The 23,253-nt window shown below is 34.0% G+C and overlaps 1 protein-coding gene across 1 annotated transcript in view; it reads left to right on the forward strand.

Moving 5' to 3' along the window:
* Positions 1-22,967, forward strand: part of PTPRQ (protein tyrosine phosphatase receptor type Q) — a 155,844-nt gene extending 132,877 nt beyond the window's left edge. The window contains exons 44-52 of the mRNA XM_039362963.1: positions 8,854-8,935; positions 10,034-10,124; positions 11,873-11,949; positions 14,594-14,728; positions 14,836-14,961; positions 16,446-16,594; positions 17,120-17,255; positions 21,562-21,682; positions 22,671-22,967. Coding sequence (XP_039218897.1) covers positions 8,854-8,935; positions 10,034-10,124; positions 11,873-11,949; positions 14,594-14,728; positions 14,836-14,961; positions 16,446-16,594; positions 17,120-17,255; positions 21,562-21,682; positions 22,671-22,708 — 955 coding nt within the window. The 3' untranslated portion in view covers positions 22,709-22,967. The remainder of the gene's footprint in view (positions 1-8,853; positions 8,936-10,033; positions 10,125-11,872; positions 11,950-14,593; positions 14,729-14,835; positions 14,962-16,445; positions 16,595-17,119; positions 17,256-21,561; positions 21,683-22,670) is intronic.
* Positions 22,968-23,253: the final 286 nt, after the last annotated feature.

Consider the following 23,253-nt stretch of genomic DNA (forward strand, 5'->3'; position numbering starts at 1 on the left):
AGCTAATATATATTTGTTTCCAAGATTTCTTATTCTTTTTAACCATAATTAAAAATATGTTTAATCTTTAAGTATTCCATTTAATACAACTAGCCACCTAGTCCTTTAACTCTTATTCAAAACATTTTTTCTTTTTTTTAAAAGCATTAAAATTTTCTTAAATTCAATCACATTTAAATATCTAAAACATTTCCTTTATCTAAGCCATTTCAACTTTTTTATATTACTCATATCAAGAAATAAAATAAAAAAAGGGGGGAAAGCATATTATATTATTTAAGGGATTCATCCCTCTTAGAATGAAATATATATTCCAAATCTTTTTTATCTCTTTAACCATATTAAACAAATGTTTCTTTTTTAAGTATTCTCTCTGGTAGGTCCCATCACATATTTTCTTGATTTCCACTTTAGTCTTTTTCCTTTGCCCAGTATCTTTCTTGATCAATGTATTTTGCTGAGTCGAAAGGCTTTTCCATGTGTTCATAAATGTTACTGTAGATATAAAAAATAAATCAGGTGAAATATCTTTGTACGGGGCTTTTGCCTTTCCATGTTTGTTGAAAATCTTTTTCTTTTTCTTTCTGTCCGCTTCACTTATCATTTCCTTTTTCTCTGTTATTCCTGATATCTCTACAGACCATTTTATCCAGTCTGTTTTCTTGTCTTCAGATTAATTTTGTAATCTTAAGAGATAATTTTTTCCAATTCTTGTTAATTTTTTTCCACTAGGATGAAATCATGTTTCCTTTTCTTGTTAAGTTCCATCTTTAAGTCTCTATTCTCAATTTCGTATCCACTTATCTGTTTTATCTGCTCCTTCTCTGTTGTTGTTTTCTGGGAATTTTTTTGTTGTAGAGTTAACTTGGAAATAGATTGATTTATATTTTCAAAGTTATTTTGGATTTCTTTGTGGTTTAAAATCATTGTTCTTTGAATTAATTGCAGTATACTATATATCTCCTTCTGAGGAGTATTTATGTTTTCTTGGTATGTTCTTTCTACATGTCTCTGATCTATGATGGCCAAGAATTTGAGTTTTTCTCTTCTTTTTTCTCCCACTGCAAATAGTTTTAGAATCCCGGTTAAATAGACATTTGTAATCCAAAGATTTTAAAAAAGAATTTTTTTCCTGAAGTTTATAATTCTCTCTTTGTCTACAGCCCAGATTATTGTCTTTTTTTGTCACAACTGTTCTTTGTTATTAAAGCTTTGAAGGTCACAAACACAGATTAGTTTTTCCCATTTTTGCCAAGTCCTATAATGAAAGTCATAGCTGTCATAGTCTTCATCTACCACTAGATGTCAGCATGTATTTGTTTTTCAATTTCTAAAATGAACAATTGTCTTTAAATGAGAGCCTTAACCATTCAACAATTTTAGATTTATCCAAATTTAAGTTTTAAATTTCAGATTTTATATTTATTTCACTTCCATATATTTTGATCCTCCATAAAAAGATTAATTCGCTGCTTCCTTTAGTATAAGGGTTCATCTTCAGATACCAAAGTAAAAATAACCATAACATTTTAAATTTTCACTTAAAACTTAGTGAGATATTGCTGCTATCATTTGCAAGATTTGGGACAGAACACAAAAATCTCATACGATATTGTGGATTTTGATGCTAAAGAAACTATTCTGATGTTGAATTTAATAACAGCAGCAAGATTATTGGTGGGTCAATATTGGAAGAAGGACTCTCTGCCTTCTTTAGAAGAATGGGTATTTAAGGTTTCTAATTTAGCAGAAATGGCTAAAATTTCTGCTTATTTAAAGGACCATTCACAAGAGAGATATGTTATTGTATGGAGAAGGTAGATAGAATATGTTCAGAAGAAATATGGAACTACAAAGTTTCATTTATTTTATGAGTAATAGATTTGTTTATAAAATTATGACGTTAAAGTTTGAAGACAGTTAAGGGTTAGTATGATTTTGGTTATTGTATAATTAGTAAACTTAAATATATTATATTTAATATGTTTGTATAACCTGTACCTGGCTCTGGGAAGTCGGAAGGGGGAGGGGGGAGGCGGGATGGGTTGTAGGTTAAATAGCTCAGATAAGTAGAAATAGTTTCATTGTATATAATATTATGTTTTATTTTGGAGAGAGGAATTGCTCGGGCATTTCTCCTGGACTGCATCCGGAATGAGAAGATAGGAGGAAGGGGAGAAGTAAGTAGGAAGGTTGAGGAGAAGGAGGAGAGGGGGAGAGTGAAGAAGAAGAGGGAAAGAGGGAAGTGAGAGAAGAGGTTAGAGGGTGGATGCGGTTTGGGGGGAAATGGGTGAGCAATACCAAAAATTATGTGTATAAATTTATTTTACTCTTTATCTGAAGTATTTTTTATGATGTAATGTAAAATTGAAAACAAATTTTTTTTTTACAAAAAATAAAATAAAATCTTATACGATAAATGGTCCTCCAAGATTTTGGCAACTTAAACTTTACTCTTATATAATTTTGGAGTTTCATATATATATCTGAGAAAGAAGAAGACGAGAAATTATGCCAGGATGACTACTGATGCTTCATTGTTAAGCCATGCTATATGTGATGGCTCTCAAAATCTTTACTGCTGATATAGTTGTCCATATAAAGGAAGAGATTGGGAACTCTAATAGCAACTCACATTGTAGGTATTGACCAGCAAATTTTTAATATGACCATGTTATATGTTGCAGTATTAAAGAAGATTAATGTGGTAATTTCATTAAATATAATAATTTTTTTCAAAAATTCTATTTATTGATTTGTTTCACAAATTTACATGGCTGTCGATTCTGAAGGAATCTAAATTCACAATCCCAACTTGTAAATTAGCAGTCATATTATCCTTCTGAAAAAATACATCAATTTAACAAATGAATTAGCAGAAAAACTGATGGTTTAGCTATCCTTCCTCAATAAATGAGATGTCAGCTATTGATTGAACTTAATACTACTGACAGGTTATTTTAAGTGAAGGGGCAACATTTTGGAATTTGAAAGTGAAGAAACATGTTTTGGAATACATGTATGTGCCCCATCATGCATAAATAATCATTAAAATGCTTGACATTTTAACTAATTACGAGGAAATTAATTAATTACCAGGTATTAATTACCAGGAAATTAAAGCAGCCCTGTTGCTGGATTTGTTATTTGATTTGTATGGATTAATATCAGGTTTTTAGACATGGACATTCATTAAGTTACATATTATTTCTAATTTAAATGTATATCTTTGCATTATATTTTGATGGTATCAATCTTTTGTGAACTGCTCAGTCATCCCTTCTGAAATGGATGGGTATAAATAAACAAATAGATGGCTTCTTTATAAACAAATAGTCAGCAACAGAATACATTCATTTTAGTAGGCAATCAGAAAGCCCTATCACTTTTGAACTTACTTTCTATCTCAATGATACATATTATCATGTACAACTGTTCATTTGAATAACAAACCTGGTTTCTATCTAAGTACTTACTGACAAGTGGGTTTTGTTTCCAGATATTCCTCTTTTTTCTTTAGACGCAAGGAGATATTTATCATCCAGTAAGTTACTGCATGGCTGAAGATTCAATGTGTGGTTTTCAGTGTGATGTGTTCACTTGTGTGATCCTAGATTATGCTGATTTTTATTTGAAATAATACTTTTCTTAGCACTTCAGATGAATTTTGTATCAGTTCACTAGTGATGACATTGGTTTTCATATCTTGCAGAGACAATGCAGGGTTTTCCCCAATGACATAAAAAAATAATTTATCGTTATTAGTGCTATAATAGCATGCATAATTCAGCATAATATACTAGTCTGCCTGCTCCACCCCAAGATATGATGTTTGGTACCCTGCCTTAGATAAATCCATTTGCTGTTTTATAAATACAACAATTGAAAGTGTATAATGCAACAAAAAGAGCCTTCAGGAAATAAATAATATATAAGTCAAAGGCTCACACTATGGTCAAAAATATGTATGAGAGAAGAAAAAGCATTGTTTGTATATATATATTTGTTGTTGTTGTTGTTAAAGCACTATAAACAAAATCACATTGTGGAGACAAATTGAGTCCCAGGCATTTGTTGTGATATGTGAAAATATCATCAAAAAGGCCTTCTAAGTAGATCCCAAATATGTTATTTCTATTGACGTTATATAAACATTGGATTCAAACTTCATATACAGTATATTTCAAGTTTAGCAAACTTGGATGGAACCAGTGACCAAAACATCTTTTGGTTTAATTTTCATTTACTCCAATTTTCCTATTAGAAATAAAACACAAATTCTAGGTGATATTATGAATAATGGTACTCAAGATTCAGGATTTCACAATGCAGTTTTCCTAATTTGCAATTTTAGATTTCCTAAAATCTTTTTTACAGAAATTTCCTAATCACAAGAGTATCCAGGATAATCCTGGCTAACTAGATAAACCTATTCTAGCAATCATCACAACCACAAATTCATAGGGTTGGAGGACAAATATCATACAGACTTGTGCTCAAATGTTATTTAGAATATGTTAGAAGGAAGGAGAGAAGGGCTGCCATTTTCATGTAGACATGATGTCATTCCTAGTAGAGAAATTTTCAGGAACTTTTAGAAAACTGTTTTTTAAAAAATATAAAAGCAGAACTGTGAGTTTAAGTATAATACTTCAGAAACTAAACTAGAAAAAATACAAAATTATAATTTCCATAACGTTCTTGATCCCTGTTTATTTGTATTATTTTCTTCTTGTTTATAAGATGCATAAGATAACAATTCTATTGATTTCCTTCTTGCAGAAAATCATTTATTTAATATATAATGTTACAAAGTTTCAATACTTGATTCCAAAACAGTGGCAGGCAATCCAGAGTGAAAGATTAGGCTAAATGCTTATATTTTTATTTGTTTGCTTTGGTCTTTTCTTGTTTTGAATTTGTCAGCAGCTAATGATTGTAATAAATTGAAGCTGAAAATTACAAACAAATTCAGGATTATTTTAATAGTATTGCTTTATATTATTAACAGGCTTATTTTCAAAATTATTCTTCTAAATTGTAAGAAGCTTGTAAAATGCTGAGATCATTCACAAATGAGCTATGAAACATATTTATTTAAATATCTTAGATTGCTATGTAATAATTTAAGGTTTAAAAGGTGAGAATGAAAAACTTATAAAGACTTTCAGTAAGGAATAATTATTCTATACTGTTCTTAAAGAGACAGACGAATGAATATCTTAACTTGTTAATAACATTTCCAACGCTATTCCTAGCAAGTACTCATGTTGCTTATGAGTTAAGCCTTTAGTCTACATATTCATTTCTGTGGGGTTTTTTGAACAAGATATAATTCCCAACAGTTTTTAAGTGATTGACCCAGAGAGTAGTGCTGGTCACCATTGCCAACATAAATAAATGGCTTCTGTTGATTCTATATCTAGACAAATAACTTGAATCTGGGAAGGGCAGAAAATCATACTAGAAGTGAAACTGAGCCTAGGCTCTAAGGTTCCATCTATCTTTCAAGATGCAATTAATATTGCAAGCTCCAATAAACTGTTGTTGTATATAGAATAGCTTTGATGATCCAAATGTTTTCCCAAAACATGATGGGAGTCTTGTAGGCTGAAGTATTTTGATTTCCTGCATAAAGCTGAAACATGGATGTCTTGCAGTTTTGTTGTTTGCAGTTATATTACAATGTTAGCATTGAATGAATTGGATGGTTGAAAATAAATCATATGCACAATATTTTCCTTGATTCTGTAACTCAGGCTTTTCTAAGATAAAGTATACCAGATAAGTTCTAACCCATTAAGATAAGAAGAATCAGGTTAAAGAAAGCTTCTGTAAATCTTATTATTGAGTGCTTAGCAAATTAGTGGTTTTTTTACTCAATGCATCTGTAATGATTACATAATATATTTACTTAATATAACTTAATCCCATTCTAACTTCCTATAGAACCTGATAGTCTTAATCATATATCATTTATTGATATATATTAAATTTTTTACTGTTTGGGTGCCAATCCAGCTCCATGATTTTTTTCTGCTTAAGCAAGAGCTTCCTCTTTTACTAGTTGACAGGCACTGATTTGTCTATTGGAAAGCAGAATGAGAAGTCAGTAATTAGTATTTTAAAAGTAAATAGTACTTATGCAAAGATTCATGCTCTTATCTTTGATGAATCTTGATCCAGAAATGAGACCAAAGCTTATTCCCATGCAAATGGTTCGTGATGATATTAAATTACATTTGTCATAATTTGATATTTTATTATACCATGGTGAAATTTTACATAAATTTCCAAGGAATGAAGCCATGTTTAATACAGTGGCACATATTGTCCAGATCAGGTGGCCAGTAGAGCAGGGTGTTATATGAATAAATCCAACTCTCTTTCTTAAGATTATCTAATAGAAAGAATTGTTCTTTATATTTCAAAAACCTTAGCCTACAAATCTTTCAGTAATTCAAACTGTAATCCTATATATACTTGCATATGAATAAGCTCTACTTAATACAGTTCCAAATGAAACCCACATATAATACAATTCTTGAAATATTTCATTTTCATAATACAGAATACCTATATTCATAATGGCTAAGCATTGTATTGCATCAAACAAAAACAAAAGATCTAGAGTTTATATAAAATGCAACTGTGTATCTGCCGCACCAGTAAGTGGCATGCTTACAGGCATGCCCTCACCCCTTCCTGATTTGATTACTGCTGTACTGCTCTACACAGGGCAGTCCTTGAATACTATCCAGAAACAACATCCGATCCAGAATATGGCAGCATGTATAGTTCTGGCCCTCCACACCAGTACTGGACAAGCTGCACTGTCCTCCAGTTTATTTCTAGGTGCAATTCAAGATGCTCATTATTACCTTCAAATCCCTAAGTGAGATGGAACTTGCAGGAATGACTCTCCTTGAGTGTATCAGTGGCTCATTATGCTCCATTCTAACCACTACACCAGTCATCCTCTGATCACATGATCTGAAGTAAAATATATGCAGCTAACTTTATACTTTATAGAAAAAGCCTAAGAGAAAAGCAGGAAAAATAGAGTACGTATGATACACATCCATACACAACACTTTAGTCATTACATGTGGACTCTTTAGAAAAAAATGCAGGCTCCCTCCTGAAATTCTTAAAATCATCTACTGAAATCAGGTTATGTAATTAGGAAATTGTCAAGCATTACAATGTATGAATATAATTTTTAGCAAAATAGGCACTATTACATTGCTGCTATGTCTTTTATGCTTTCCCTTTTCAATCAACATGCTGTTGGTACCCATTGTTAATTGGTTCCCAGAGGCACAATGAGTGCCAAAAACAATAAGTACCAAACATTTTTTCCCATAAGGAATAATGTAGTGAGTCACATGGCAGCCGACAGCGACAAGTTTTAGCTTGTACATTGAGTACCAAACAAACAATGAGTAACGGGACAATTTTTTCAAAATGCATTGAGTACCAAATTCGATGAGTTTCAAAGCAGTTGAATACCAAGGTACCACTGTATTTATTTAAAATGTTATCAAACATCAATGTAACAAGCTAGTAGTCTCTAAATGTGGTGGCGTCTGTGAGTTGCAATCCCACACGTTAGAAGGTGACCAAAACAGAAAAACTCTACCAACATATTATCACATACCTAAGTAGTACAAGAAAGTGTCATACCCTATTTTAAACCTAGCAGACATTGACCCTTTAAAAAGTGAGATATCATACTGGAATGTCTTTACTGAAGCATAGAGGTTAATAAAGTGTAGAACTTAGAAACCCTCTCTGAATGACATATAACTTGATTATAGAGGAATAACTAAATTATGAAAAATTTACCCCATCTGCAATAGGGATAGTGTTAATTTGGGGTTGATTGAGGCTAAATAACCTCACATATCACACTATGCCATTCACAAAAACCAAGACAGTTAATGTTAATTGCCTCTTCCACCTACCAGTGGCCTTGCTGCACTTCTTAAGGCAGTCTGTCCCTTTTGTCTTGCAAAAAGAATTTAAAATAATTTATATTGGCACAGCATCTCATAAAAATGGAATTTAAAGAACTTCTGAAAAGTGAATCATTCAAAAATGTTTAATATCATTTGACTCCTTACTTCTAACTTTAGTGAGTCCAGAATCAATTTAGAATGCAAAAAAGTTGCCTAACTCCCAACTTTCAGCTTCTTATTTAATACAATCTCTATTACAGGTTACTTAGTTATAGAAAATCCATCAGGTAAGTTGAGTTTTATATTGTACCTAGTCTGATGAAGTGAAATGTGTGACATATATTGGTATACTTATTAGAAAAAGTTCCAAGCTGTGTATAAATCATGAAAGCATGACCAATTGCATGGTAACTGGAGAAATGCTTTCTCTCTCTCTGGGGTGAAGCCTGCATGTCTGTGTTTTAGCGTGGCAAGTAATATGGTGATATTTAACTCCTAGGGGTTTAAAAACCATGTCATTATGAGAATGAAGTCACTGCTATATTTTGTGTATCTAAAGCCCTGCATTGTATAAAATGGTTTCTGTGTGACAAAAGAAGCATTATCTGCTGGATTTGAACTGAAGGGTGATTTTACAAATGTGCATAAATATCAAAAGATTGCCCTTGGGAGTAATCACATTTGTAAAACAGTTTGTAGATAACAGTTGCAGGCTGTCAAATAAATAGTAGAAAATTTAAGATGGAATTCTGTTATTTCAAAACTATTCCAAATGTAAACTAAATCTTTTCTTTTTTAATTGTTTTATATGCATAAAAATGGTATGTTAACTTTCCAATAGAAATATCTTTATTTTAAATCACAAATTATCAATTTTCCTCTTTATTTCAAGGCCAATAGGCAAGAAATGTTTTCTGCAACATGTGGAAGATCTTTGCACAAATAACAACATCAAGTTTCAGGAAGAATTTTTGGTATGTTACCAACAGTTGTCACAACATGCATAAATCTCCACTTGTTTCATGTATCACATTTGATGTACTTTGATCATTAGTATTCAATAAATAGTTTGGTCACTTATGATAGTTTCACATGGGAAGCAGTGTTATATACAAATTATTTCTCATTCCATTTAATCAGAAGAGTTCATACACTCATCCTCATTCCTGCTACAGAAATCTTTCCCTCGTTGCTACTTACATATAAACAAAAAAATGCAACCTATTCATTCTATTTTCTCTTTAAAAATATTCCTTTTTAGTGGACTTTCTAATTTCTCTGAATATATTCACAGTATGCAGCATAAATGATTCAAGTAAAATCTTTAGTATGTCATACCCCAGCATAAGCATAAATGAAGTCTTCAGGATCAAGTCTATTGTCCTTAAAGGCAGTGGGATTCCTTCTAAAGATCTGCTGGGAGACTAAAGCCTTGTAGCAGTTGGTTGACCACTGCTGAGCTAGATTGGCAGGACATTGATTATATTGCAAGAAGTGCTGTGCTGAAAATTTCTTCCAAATCTCATTATTCCCATTCAGTTTTTTAGAAAAAAAAAATCCCTCCCTCCCCCTCCTCCTTCCTTCCTTCCTTCCTTCCTTCCTTCCTTCCTTCCTTCCTTCCTTCCTTCCTTCCTTCCTTCCATCCTTTGTTTAAATTTTATGGTTCTTAGCACATATTTTATGAGGCTGTTCATCTATTGTATAATTATCCCTCAAGCAGCCTGCAGACTCCTTGACTTTGTGCTTCAATTAAATGTCAGAGGAACTGATCCTTTGAAAATTGATTTAGATCAAGAAATGTGTGCAGCCTGAAAACTGCAAAGGGTAATATAATAAGAAACTACCACTACCTCCTCCACTATCACTTAATAAAGTATTTTCTAATTCTAAAGCAACCTGAAAATGAGGTAAAAGGTCTGGAGCCTCTTGATACAAATGAAAGTCATTATTAAAAAGGAAAATATATTTCCAGTATTAATTGGAAGTGTTCATGCTACTATGCTTCCTGTGTATTTTTTTGCTGAAAACATGAGTAACCTGAAAGTCATAGTGACATATATATTATTTTATAGGAACTCCCCAAGTTTCTTCCAGATCTCGCGTTAACTGATGCCGATCTTCCTTGGAACAAATCTAAAAATCGTTTTCCAAACATCAAACCATGTACGTAGTGGTTTACTAATTATATTTTTCTGAAATTAATTTTTAAATAGTGCCATGCCAAAATTGCTTGTATCTTTTTTGATTATACAATTTGATGGATAAAGTCATTTCTTTATCTATTTCCTAATGAAGATGTGGAAATCCCAGAATTTATTTTTGTTATGAAGTAGTTGAGAGATGTGTGAATATATTTTGTCTTTCATTGTACTATTATCTCTGCAACAGTCTGTTATATCTCAAGTAAAGGGAGAGTATCATAAAAGAACTTCTCCCATGGGACTTTTTCTCAGATTAGAGAGAGTCTGTGGTTTAGTAGAAAGTTCTGAAGCAGCAGATTGTATACTGCAGTTGCAGGACAGGAAATAATACACCCTCATGGTTCCTTAGCTGTGTAATATAATTCATCCTAATTATTATTCTTGGGCTGTGTACTCTGCAGTAAAATAAAGTTATCTAAAAATGCTGGATCCATCTCTGGGTATGCTCACCTTTTCTTTGGAACATGATGATGCTTTCTTAAGATACTTGTAAATGTGGTATATAGCTGCTCCAGGAAAGATCAGAGTGAATATATAGTAATTTATAAATCCAGGATAGATTTTATCACAGGAGTCAGGAGTCTGTCTCCCTCTGTAGTCAACACTGCTTCATTTTTCTCTTATTAAGAAAAGAAATGCTATTATTATTTTAAGCATTAGCTGTGATGTGAGATGGGGACAAGGCATTCTTTGGTTAATGTAGCCACATTCTGTGTATTAACTGTTGAGAACAGCTGCTCCTACTATCTGCTACTAGTTCAGGAAATATTCTGTGCTCAAGTTGACCTGAGCTAATATGCCTAAAGCAGTAGCAGAATGCATACTCAGAGTTTATCTTTTTTGTACATATATTCAAAACTCTATTCTTTTGTTGCGTTATTTATTAATATATGCATTCAGCCAAGATTCAGTTTGATTTTGCAGTTTAGTTTAACTATTCAAAATAACTTTGAATTAATTTAGTTCAATGATTACATTAAAGTAAAGTATCTGTATCCAAGCAGAGCAGCTCAATGAATCATGAGCTAGATTCAGATACCTGTTTTAATCCAATAATTTTAATAGATTCAAATAGGTTATTTGATTGAATCTTCTAATTGAAGCTTTGCATAGTTCTATTATTTCTGCCATTCCAGGATGCTTCATAGTAATATTCATTCTTAAATATGAAATTATTTAAGGGTACATCTATTCCAGATATGTTCTGTTGCAAATAAATAACATATTGACTTTTGAATGCATTCAGGAGAACTACATAGGGATATAAAGACATATATAGATTTAACTTGAGATGGGAAACCAGCACAGAATTCAATTTCCCTTCCCACAGCTGTGCGCACACACATATATACATACACACACACACACGCAGAGAGAGAGAGAGAGAGAGAGAGAGAGATCTTTTTCTTTCAGTGTATAAAGAGACAAAAGTTGTAAATTAAAATGTCTGTCTAAAAGTCTTCTTTCTTAATGGGCATATTTCTTGATTCTGTTAAACTCAGCCGTGGTTTTAATAGTTAAAAATAAAACTAAAAGGAAAAATTAAATTTTAATATATTAAATGTCATATTTGCTAAAATGGTCTATCTGTATGTGCGTGTATACATATGTGCTATATATAGAATACAGTGACTGTTATCTACTTATCTATTCATATATCCATCCACTGAAACCTTGGAAAGATCCTTTGATTTAATTTCTTTTGCACAGATAATAATAATCGAGTGAAATTAATACCTGATGCTTGTGTACCAGGATCTGATTACATTAATGCCAGCTATGTATCTGTAAGTTTATAATCATTTTAAATTGTAACTGTATTCTTCCCCATGTCACTGGATGATTAGAAAAAAACATATCTTTATGGAAAAAAGGCATGAGTTTTCTTTTACTCTTTGTATTACAATACAATTACAGACTAACATCATCATCAATTAAATTTTTATTTCATTCATTTGTTTCATATGGAAAACAAAAATAGCTTATTGAATCCTTGAAGAATACTATAATTGTATATTTCAGTTTTCAAGAAAATGTTCTATAATTGCCTGTTCCATCACTTCATAGAATATTTTAGTTTCTTCTGCTATTAAGCTCCAGTATGATTATAAGGATATTTCAGCTAAACACCTAGACTAGTTGTCTTGTATATTTTAATCTCTTGGAAGCTACATTCTTCACTTTAAGCTAGGAGCAGACCATTCCGGATGCATGAGGAGAAAGATAACCATAGTGGGATACGCCGTGGAATTTGTTTTCTTTATAAGATTCAATATTGCAAACACTATGTTTCTTGTGTGTAGAGAAATGCCTAATATTTATTTAATTTTTTTTCTTAGTTCCCAAAAATGCATTGTTGATTTTGGATTGCAAGTTATTCAAAAGAACTAAGTAACATATTTCTAAATTTTAATTTCTACCATATGTTGTATTTTTAGCATCCATTTTTCTGCAATAAAAGAGAATGTATGTGGCTCAAGGTTGAACTATGGAGTTTTTGATGCTCCATAAGCTTGATTGTTTGCTTGCAGGTGTTTATCACCCAACTAGGTACCATTGGTGTCTTCCAATTTAGAACCAAAATCTATTGGATTGGACCAACTGTTATGCTGTGTGCTTAACCAATGCAATATTTTGAGAATTTGGGAGCTACATTATCAAGTAAAAATCTCTGATATTTATAGGTCAAGCGATTCACAATTATCTGTGAGCTACTAGTTTTACAATTATGAAACAGATAGCAAGGAAAAGGTATATTAATCTTTACTACTTGATAATTCAACTTATGGATACAAATATTTTTATTTGCATTATTTGTTGTTGAAGGCCACTGTTTTAAATAACATGCTATACAAAACAAATGATTGCCAGTCATTAACATAGCTTATCAGGGTGCAAAGATGTGAAGAACAAGGAATAATTCCCCAGTCTGTGTGCCTGTGTGTTGCAGGGGGGAGGGGTGGAACCTTCATGGAATATTGCATATTTACTTTTAAATTATATGGTAATAATCCAATGTGTGAAAGGAAATGCTATATATTTGAAAATATATTAAATTAAAAAATAAAGTGATTTGTGAAGATCACAAATTCCACCCTTTTTACTGAAATCATATTATTTTGTATATTTCTTTGATGTAGCAGAAGATAAAATTTAAGATATCTGTTTTGTTTTGTTTTACTACAAAAGTGATTATTTCTTGTGTTTCCGAAGTTTATTTTTTTGCCCATTTGATTGTTCTAAAATTCTACATTCTGTTACATGTAATAGTTTGTAGCTCTACCTTAAACAAAAAGAATATTTTATATTAAATGCAATCAATAATTTTATAATTATTACCTGAATAAACTATTCAGTTTTATACAGCAGACATATTTTTACAACCAAGCCACACTACAGTATTTGCAATACATTTTTTTATCAAAGTGAATTTATATCATAAAAAGATGTTAAAAAAAGTATTACATATATTTCATTTTTTCCCAAAGTTCAATTTCCCCTAATTGGAAAATTGATTTTTCCTATTACAAAATATCTCCAATATTTCACCATGGTGATTTCATGTGCAAGCTTTGTAGAAATGTAGTTTTTAAACATTCCATCAAGGAAAGAAGACAAATCTGTAATAGAATGTAGCATTGAAAAGAGATAGACATTTTGCAATACGTTACAGATTTCAGGGAATTTAGATCAGTTAATTAATAGCTATTAGAAGTATATATTGTATTCAGGGAGTATTCAGGAATGGTAACTTTGAATGTCTTCATGCAAGAATACATATTTTACTGAATATGTAGCTGAATATGATCTTTTGTCTTCTTTTCTTTAGTAGTAGTAGTAGTAGTAATAATAATAATAATAATAATAATAATAATAATAATAATAATAAAGTTGGAAGAGACTTAGAAACCATCTAGTCCAACCCCCTGCTCAGGCAGGAACCCTATACCCGTGGTGGCGAACCTATGGCACGCGTGCCACTCCAGTCCTTCAGCTGGGTTTTATAAAATCTTTTCGCTTTAGGCCTCCACCGCCATGTGCAAAAAAAAAAAAAAAGTTTCAATCAATCAAAATCAATTTCTATTTCTTGCGGGGAAACAAGGATCTTGCAAAGTTGGAATTGATTGATTGAACTTTTTAGTCCCATCCAGACTGCCGTTACCACCACGGTCACGCCCACCCAATGGCCCATGCCCACCTGGCACTCGATGATACATAAGTGGGCTTTGAGTTGCAGTTTGGACACTTGGTCTCTAAAAGGTTCACCATCACTGCCCTATACCATTTCAGACAAATGGCTGTCTAGTCTCTTCTTAAAAACTTCCAGTGTTGGAACATTCACAACTTCTGGAGGCAGGTTGTTCCACTGATTAATTGTTCTAACTGTACTAAGTACTGTACTTAATGTACTAAGTTTCATTTTTACTTTAGGGCTATGTATGTCCAAATGAATTTATTGCTACTCAAGGACCATTACCAGGCACAGTGGGAGATTTTTGGAGAATGGTGTGGGAAACAAGAGCAAAAACTGTTGTTATGCTAACTCAGTGTTATGAAAAAGGGCGGGTAAGTTACCAATATATGGACTATAAATTTATTTGAAAACTCACTATTATACATTCATAAAAATAAAATACAATTTTATAAACCATCATATTGCACCCTGACTGCAGATAAGATGCCATCAGTATTGGCCTGAAGATAACATTCCAGTTACCGTTTTTGGAGATATAGTGATTACTAAATTAGTGGAAGATACTCAAATAGACTGGACCATCAGAGATCTAAAAATTGAAAAGGTAACAATAGATTTTCTTTAAACTTCCACAGATTCTGTGAAAACTGTAATCTGTCTGCAGCTGTAATGTCTGACACATCTTATTCTTAGAATCATTGTTTAAATTTTTTGATTAATATATCTTGGCTTTTATAATTCCCAATATTGTACTGTCATCAGATTATTTTCTATAAGGTTTCTGGGAAATTGAAATCCAAAGAACAAGTTATTGAAAGTATATTCATCGTTTGTTGACATGGAAGAGTTATAAATCAAAAACAGAGAACATATTTACTAGCATTACCCAGACACAGTGGGTCATAATGAAGGGGGGGAAATGTCCATTAAGTTAAAATATCACCTAAAATAACCTATGAAAAACATTCATAAATCTGATATTTAAGAATCAATAAACTAGGTGGCTTTATATCTGTAATATTCCCAGTGATCCTATGATGGCATCGATTCTGGAATTCAGCATCAAGGATCTATTGCAGTGGTGGTGAACCTATGGTACGGGTGCTAGAGGTGGCACTCAGAGCCCTCTCTGTGGGCATGTGCACCATGTCCCAGAGATGGCAACTGTCCCTCTTCAACCAGCCGCTTGCTAACTCGCCGAGGTCCCACATGGCCGGATGCATCACAGCATGGCTGGTTTCCCTCCCCCCCGTCCCATCCCTCCTGGTCTCGCATGCTCTCCTTTTCCCGGGCACAATCCACTGCATCGCCTCCTCAGCTGTCAGCTGGCCATCCAGCTCAGAGGCGGCTTCTTTGAACTGCTGGCGGCAGGCTGCAGAGCCCCAGAGTGCACCAGTTGAGGGGCCAGGAGGTCGGCCCCCATGTACTCGCTGGCCTCTGTGCTGGGGCCGATGGTGTCAGACAGCAGCCACCCAGCCCTTGCCTTACCCCATGGCAATGGCACTCTCACCCTGCCTCACCTTACCCTGCAGGACAAGCCTTCTGCCTACCACCCCACCTGCCAGAGAACCCCTGGATCTCCCCCAACCCTGCCCACCCCTCACAGGCATCCTTCCCCACGAGCAACACTGAGGTGACCATGCCTACCTTGGCCACCTCATGGCCAAATCTGCCATGAGCACCACAGCCATACCCACCCAGCGGGCCATGTCCACCTGGCACCCGGTGATAAATAATTGGGCTTTGGGTTGCAGTTTGGGCACTCAGTCTCTAAAAGGTTCGCCATCACTGATCTATTGTAATTTGTCCTACAAACAGAATCAAGACAATGAGCTACAAAATTAATGTTCCATTTCAAGTAATAATTACTGGTTAAACTGCTTATCAGGCTGCTGTAAACAAGCAATTTAGGCATTTAGATGCACAATACATTTTAGATGCTTATCTTCTTAGGTAAGATATATAATAGAGTGCCACCAAAAAAATCCAATTGTAGTTTATCCCAGTATGAATGTCCTCTTAAAGGAGTAAATTAAATACTCCTTTAATTCTAAAAAAACTCCCACTTTTCTTTGTGTATCTTAACAGCATGGGGATTGTATGATGGTACGTCAGTGTAATTTTACTGCCTGGCCTGAACATGGAGTACCTGAAACAAGTGCATCATTAGTCCACTTTGCAAAGCTGGTCCGAGGCAGCCGATCTCATGACAACACACCCATAATTGTTCACTGCAGGTAAACAGATGTTTAACAGATCTCATAATGTTAAATAATGGGATTAGTTTATTAGAAACAGAAGCAATAGATTGAATTCTAGAATGGAGTACCGAATCCATGTATAATTAAGAACATTGAAGTTTGTGGTGAAACCTATTTAAGATACATCAACAGACATATTCAAGAGTTCAAGGTTTCAAGTGCATAAATCACAGATTGATAATAGGTGCATAATGAATTAGGTATAACACCATAGTTACCATTATAGTAAAAATCTTAATCTAGAATATAACATTTACCATCAATCTAGAATTGTACTTAGGTTAAAAAAAGTCCCTTCCATTTTGACTATATCTTATGATAGATAATACAAAGAATTTACATGATGAAAAGTGACATATCCCCAATATTATACTTACCTAAAAATAATTATTTTGCAATAATATTTAATCAAATTGTAATCTATGTTTCATTGTAATCGTGATTTTTTTCCATTAAAAGTGCCAAATGTTTCCATGTGTATTTCATCTCTACTTCTTACAGTGCTGGAGTTGGAAGAACAGGAGTTTACATTGCTCTTGACCATTTAATACAGCATATAAATGATCATGATTTTGTGGATGTCTATGGACTTGTAGCTGAACTAAGAAGTGAAAGAATGTGTATGGTACAGAATCTGGTAAGATGTTTAAGATACATGCAGTGACCCAGTTCTCAGATTGCAGGTGATTTCTCATATAAGTAACTTGTTTTTCTCCTCCTTCTCTTTCCCTTATTCCCTTACATATATATATATATGTAGGTCTTTGGTTATTTGGGTTTTCTCCCACGTAAAATTAGAAGTGTCTTGGTGACGTTTCGACGAAGTCTCCATATATATATATATATATATATATATATATATATATATATATATATATATATATATATATATCTGAGGTTTTCGCGGTTGTTTGTATGTAGGTCTTTGGTTATTCGGGTTTTCTCCTGTGTCAAATTGGAAGTGTCTTGGTGATGTTTCGACAGTCTCATTCGTCATCTTCAGGCTGGTGTTTTCGGCTTCATGCTTCTAGGAACAATTGCTCCTAGAAGCACGAAACCAAAAACACCAGTCTGAAGATGACGAATGAGACTTCGTCAAAACGTCGCCAAGAACTTCCAATTTGACGTGGGAGAAAACCCGAATAACCAAAGACCTACAGATATATATATATACACACACACACACACACACACACACACACACACACACACACACATCTGTGTGTGTGTAACAACAACAACAACAAGTAAAGAAGGTCAAGAACTGGAGTGCACCTGCATGGATATTGGTTGAAACACCTCACCAGTCTCCACCACCGCATGGCCACTCAGTTTGATGAAATGCTTCAAAATGTCACAAGTGAAGATTGGTTAACAGCTGGTCGAACATACTTGATAATGAAGGACCCAGAAAAGAACACAGAACCAAGCAACTACCGCCCAATTACTTGTCTACCAACAATGTTCAAACCTTTTACAAGAATACTGGCAAATTCAGTATTTAATCATGTGATGGAAAACAGTCTGTATCCAGTAGAACAAAAAGGAAATTGTAAAAAATCAAAAGGAACAAAAGATCAGCTGTTCATTGACAAAATGGTACTTAAAAATGCAAAACGATGGAAAACGAACCTAAATATGGCGTAGATTGATTACAAGAAGGCATTCGACTCATTGCCCCACAGCTGGATTAATGCGTGTTTGGAAAACTTTGGAATCAGCAAAAATATCTGTACATTTTTGAAAGCAAATATGCAAAAATGGAAAACAGTCCTAACAGCAAATGGGGAAAACATTGGTAAAATCAACATCAGATGAGGAATTTTCCAAGGGGACTCACTTTCACCACTACTGTTCATCATCGCATTAATTCCATTGACAATAATCTTACGAAACACAAAATTGGGATACCACATCCCAAGCCAGTATAGCAAGATAAACCACCTATTCTACATGGATGACTTAAAACTGTACGCAAAAAGCCACACTGAACTTGAATCAATACTCAACATAGTTTCACTGTTTACCAGCGACATCAGAATGAACTTTGGACTTGGAAAATGTGCTATATTACCCATGCAATGAGGAAAAATGGCAAAAATAGAAGGAATAGAACTGGGAAATGGAAGTATTGTGAAAGCACTAGCAAAGGATGAAGGTTACAAATACCTAGGCATATTGGAAACAGACAACATCTTGAATGGAAAAGCCAAAGAGTTAATGCAAAAGGAATACATCAGGAGAGTTTGTAAAATATTAAAATCAAAGCTGAATGCTGGAAACATAATTAAAGCCATTAATACATAGGCAGTCCCAGTGATACGCTACCCAGTTGGAATTATCAACTGGACTTTGGCTGAACTGGAAAATCTAGACCGGAAAACGCATAAACTTTTGAATATGCACCACGCTCTACATCCACAAAGTGACAACCACAGGTTGTATCTGCCAAGAAAAATAGAGGGCAGAAGGCTATTGCAAATCCACCAAACTGTAGAAGAAGAAAAACGAAGTTTGAATGACTATGTGAATCAAAGTACAGAAAAAATGCTGCAGGCTGTGAAAACAGAGAGCATTATAAAAATAACAGAAACAAAGGCAGAATATAAGGAAAAATGACTGGATGACAGATTAAATAGATGGAAAACCAAAGCTTTGCATGGATATCATTTGAAAAACATTGAAGGAAAATGTGACAACAACTTGACATGGGCATGGCTTAAGATGGGAACCATCAAGAAAGAAACGGAAGGCTTAATACTGGCTGTTCAAGAACAAGCACTATAAACTAATGCCATGAAAGCGAAGATACAAAAATCCACTGACAATCCAAATTGTCGACTTTGCAATGACAAAATTGAAACTGTTTCACATCTAATATGTGAATGCAGCAAAATCACGCAAACTGACTACAAAGCTAGACATGACCGAGTTGCTAAATTAATTCACTGGGCATTGTGTAAAAAATATGACTTGCCTGTGTCCGAAAAGTCGTGGGAACATAGGATGGAAAAAGTTGTTGAGAATGAGAGGGTGGACTTTCAAATACAGACAGATCACCATTTGGAACACAACACGCCAGATATTGCAGTTGTAGATAACTGAAGTGTACAGCTGATTGATATTACTGTACCAGGAAATGCCAGAGTCGAAGAAAAAGAACTGGAAAAAATTACAAAATATCATGACCTGACCATTGAAACTGCGCAATTATGGATGAAACATGCAACAGTGATACCCATTGTCATTGGGGCACTGGGAACTATGTCCCAAAACTTTGCAAAATATTTCAAGAAACTGCGGCTTCCTGCAATAACTCCAGCGATGCTACAAAAAACTGTGCTACTCGGAACATCTTATATTTTAAGGAGATACCTGGTTGGTACCTAGGATGCTGGCTGCAACCCGTGTCACTGAGGTTCACGTCTAATGAATAATAATAATAATAATAATAATAATAATAATAATAATAATAATAAAGTTGGAAGGGACCATGGAGGTCATCTAGTCCAACCCCCTGCTGAGGCAGGAAACCCTATACCATTTCAGACAAATGGCTGTCCAGTCTCTTCTTAAAAACTTCCAGTGTTGGAGCATTCACAGCTTCTGGTTGTTCCACTGGTTAATTGTTCTAACTGTCAGGAAGTTTCCAAACAAGGGTCAGGAGTTCCAATTAGAAGTGGCTGACCAGCAGGGAGATGAATAGTTATCTGCCACACCTATTCGTCTCTGCACCTGCCTTTTATCCACAGCTGAGGGTGGGGCTCTGTTAGCGGTAGTGACTCTTCCGCCCCAAAGACCAGCCCATAGCCTCTCGCTGTTCTCCTCTCCTCAGCCTCCGCCACACCCGTGCATCAATCACTGGTCCTATGTGATCCTCCTCTCCTGAATCACTTGCCTAAAGGCATAGAAGTCTCAGCCTTTCCAACTGGGGGCTGGTGGATGGCCCAGTCTCTGCCTCTGTCCCTGGATGCAACAGCTCCATTCCTTCTTCCCCATCGGAGCTTGCAGATGGCCCTGATGCTGGGCCCGATGCCCGCTCCTGTGCTTCCTCCTCTGAGTTGGCCACGGAGTCCTCCGGCAGCCGACAGTCCACAACACATGGTGATGGAAACATGGTCCCCTGTTTTTGCTATCCCATCATACTATTTCTTTCTTCATTATATATCCAGAGGGATAGAATCAAGATCACATGAAGTGTTAATATCACTTTACAATGCCTTGGTAAGGCCACACTTGCAATACTGCATTCAGTTTTGGTCACCACGATGTAAAAAAGATATTGAGACTCTAGAAAGCGAGCAGAGAAGAGCAACAAAGATGATTAGGGTAATGGACTAAAACATATAAAGAACAGTTGCTGGAATAGTGTATGTCTAGTGTAATGAAAAGAAGGACGAGGGGTAACATGATAGCAGTGTTCCAATATCTCAGTGGTTGCCACAAAGAAGAGGGAGTCAAGCTATTCTCCAAATCACCTGAAGGCAGGACAAGAAGCAAAAGATGGAAACTAATCACGGAGAGAAGCAACCTAGAACTAAGGAGAAATTTCCTGACAGAACAATTAATCAATGGAACAACTTGCCTGCAGAAGTTGTGAATGCTCCAACACTGGAAGTTTTTAAAAGGAAATTGGACAACCATTTGCCTGAAATGGTATAGGGTTTCCTGCCTGAGCAGGGGGTTGGACTAGAAGACCTCCAAGGTTCCTTCCAGCTCTGTTATTCTATATATCTCTTTGAAGCGTTGCAATAAGAAGTATGATAGAATCTTATCTAACTAGAAAGGGCTCCAGAAGACCCCCAAAATATGAATTAGTGGTAAGAACGTTGCTTTTTCTAAAAGTATCCTTCAAATTCAAAAATTGCCTCAAAACAAGTTCAGGTTAGCATCAAAATATCTGTGAATAAAGCTTAAACGTTTTTAATTTTCACACTTTCTAGGCACAGTACATATTTTTACATCAGTGTATTCTGGACTTGCTGACAATCAAGAACAACCAGCCTATATGTTTTGTTAACTATTCAGTTTTGCAAAAGATGGATTCTTTGGATGCAATGGAAGGTATATAAATGTATTATATCAAAATTATTTTTTAAAAAATGGTAGCGGGTTTATTTGTGGTATATTTGAAAATTGTCTTTGAGAAGCATTTTTTTTATTACTTAATTTGATGTTTTGGTATTTAGCTTTTTGGATAAAATCAAAGGCACCATCTTTGCATAATGATCAAGTTCATGAAATTCTATAGTTTTCATCCTAACCTAATTGTTGGCGTCAGCCAGAAGTACTTTTTTATTCGGAACTTTCTCATATTTCAGCCAATTCCTTTTTTTATACGTTAATAATGGTATTTCCTGGCTTTGTATTTTTATTTAGTCACATGCTTTTGTTCTTGCTCTCTCCACAATATACAGTCGGTTACCTTATCATACCATTTTTTTATCCTTCACAAACTGGGAGCAAAAGTCCTTCTAGTAAATTTCTTTAAGTGATTACTTTATGATCTGATATTTTTTGGCCATGATGTAACTCATCACTATCCAGATTTCTACTGTTAAAATAATAAATTATTTCATTGCACTGTTCATGGAATTGTCCCAGACGTATCCTGTCAACTCTCAGATTCAATAAAAATACTTTGCCATTGAGATCCATGATTTTGCCCTTTTATCTTATCGGTGCTCTATTGGATCCAATTCTTGTCTTAGTTCTGCCAACCTCATTTGCTTCATTTCTTATATGCCATTTTTACTCAAAATACAAAATGTTTCTTACATACCTTTTGATATCTTATGCATACTTTTGTTTTATAATATAGCTTATATCGTATATAGAGTATATAGAATGTGTATGTATGTGTGTTAGTCAGTACTATAACAATTAACAAAACTACCATGATGATTGTTTTTTAAAAATAAGTAGCTTATTCTTCCACTGATAATGGAAGCACAAGAATTCCATGTAATATATTTTAAATACTTCCTACCCTGTATGTGTAATTTAAGATTAATATGTAGAAGGGTCAATCAGTGTTCTCTTTCTTTTTCAGGTGATGTGGAACTAGAGTGGGAAGAAACTACTATGTAAATACACAGATGAAAATGCATTCCATTTCAGGAAACATATGCTTGTGTTCATGTTGCTGTTGTTTCACAATAGAGGCCAAAACATATCCCCATCATACAAATGATTATAAACAAAAATATTTTTGTAGCAAAATAAAATTATAATAGTTGTTTTATATTCCATGTGCCTTCACAAATAATATAAATTATTAAATTATAATTTTATACTGAGTAAAATCTGATTAGTATAATAAAATTATATACAATAAGAACAATCCGGCAATATACATTACAATAAAATACACATTGCAGGAGCTTCTCAGTGATTGTTGGTATTATTTCTTCACTTTTTTCTAACAATAACTAATATAATATTCTAATGCGTAATAAACTGCCATCATAATTATATTTTTCAGTGCTAAGTAATGTAAGCAAATATATGCTATACATTTCATAAAAATTAGGTACTAGTTATAGTTTCTACCAGTATTACCATATCATATGGATCAACTCTGGTTGAAAAAGGAAGTCTGTAAATTAACTAGGCACCAAGTCATAAAGCATTTA

This window comes from Crotalus tigris, unplaced genomic scaffold (assembly GCF_016545835.1).
Source record: "Crotalus tigris isolate CLP2741 ecotype Arizona unplaced genomic scaffold, ASM1654583v1 scf7180000019496.3020429, whole genome shotgun sequence".
Taxonomy (NCBI): Eukaryota; Metazoa; Chordata; class Lepidosauria; order Squamata; family Viperidae; genus Crotalus; species Crotalus tigris.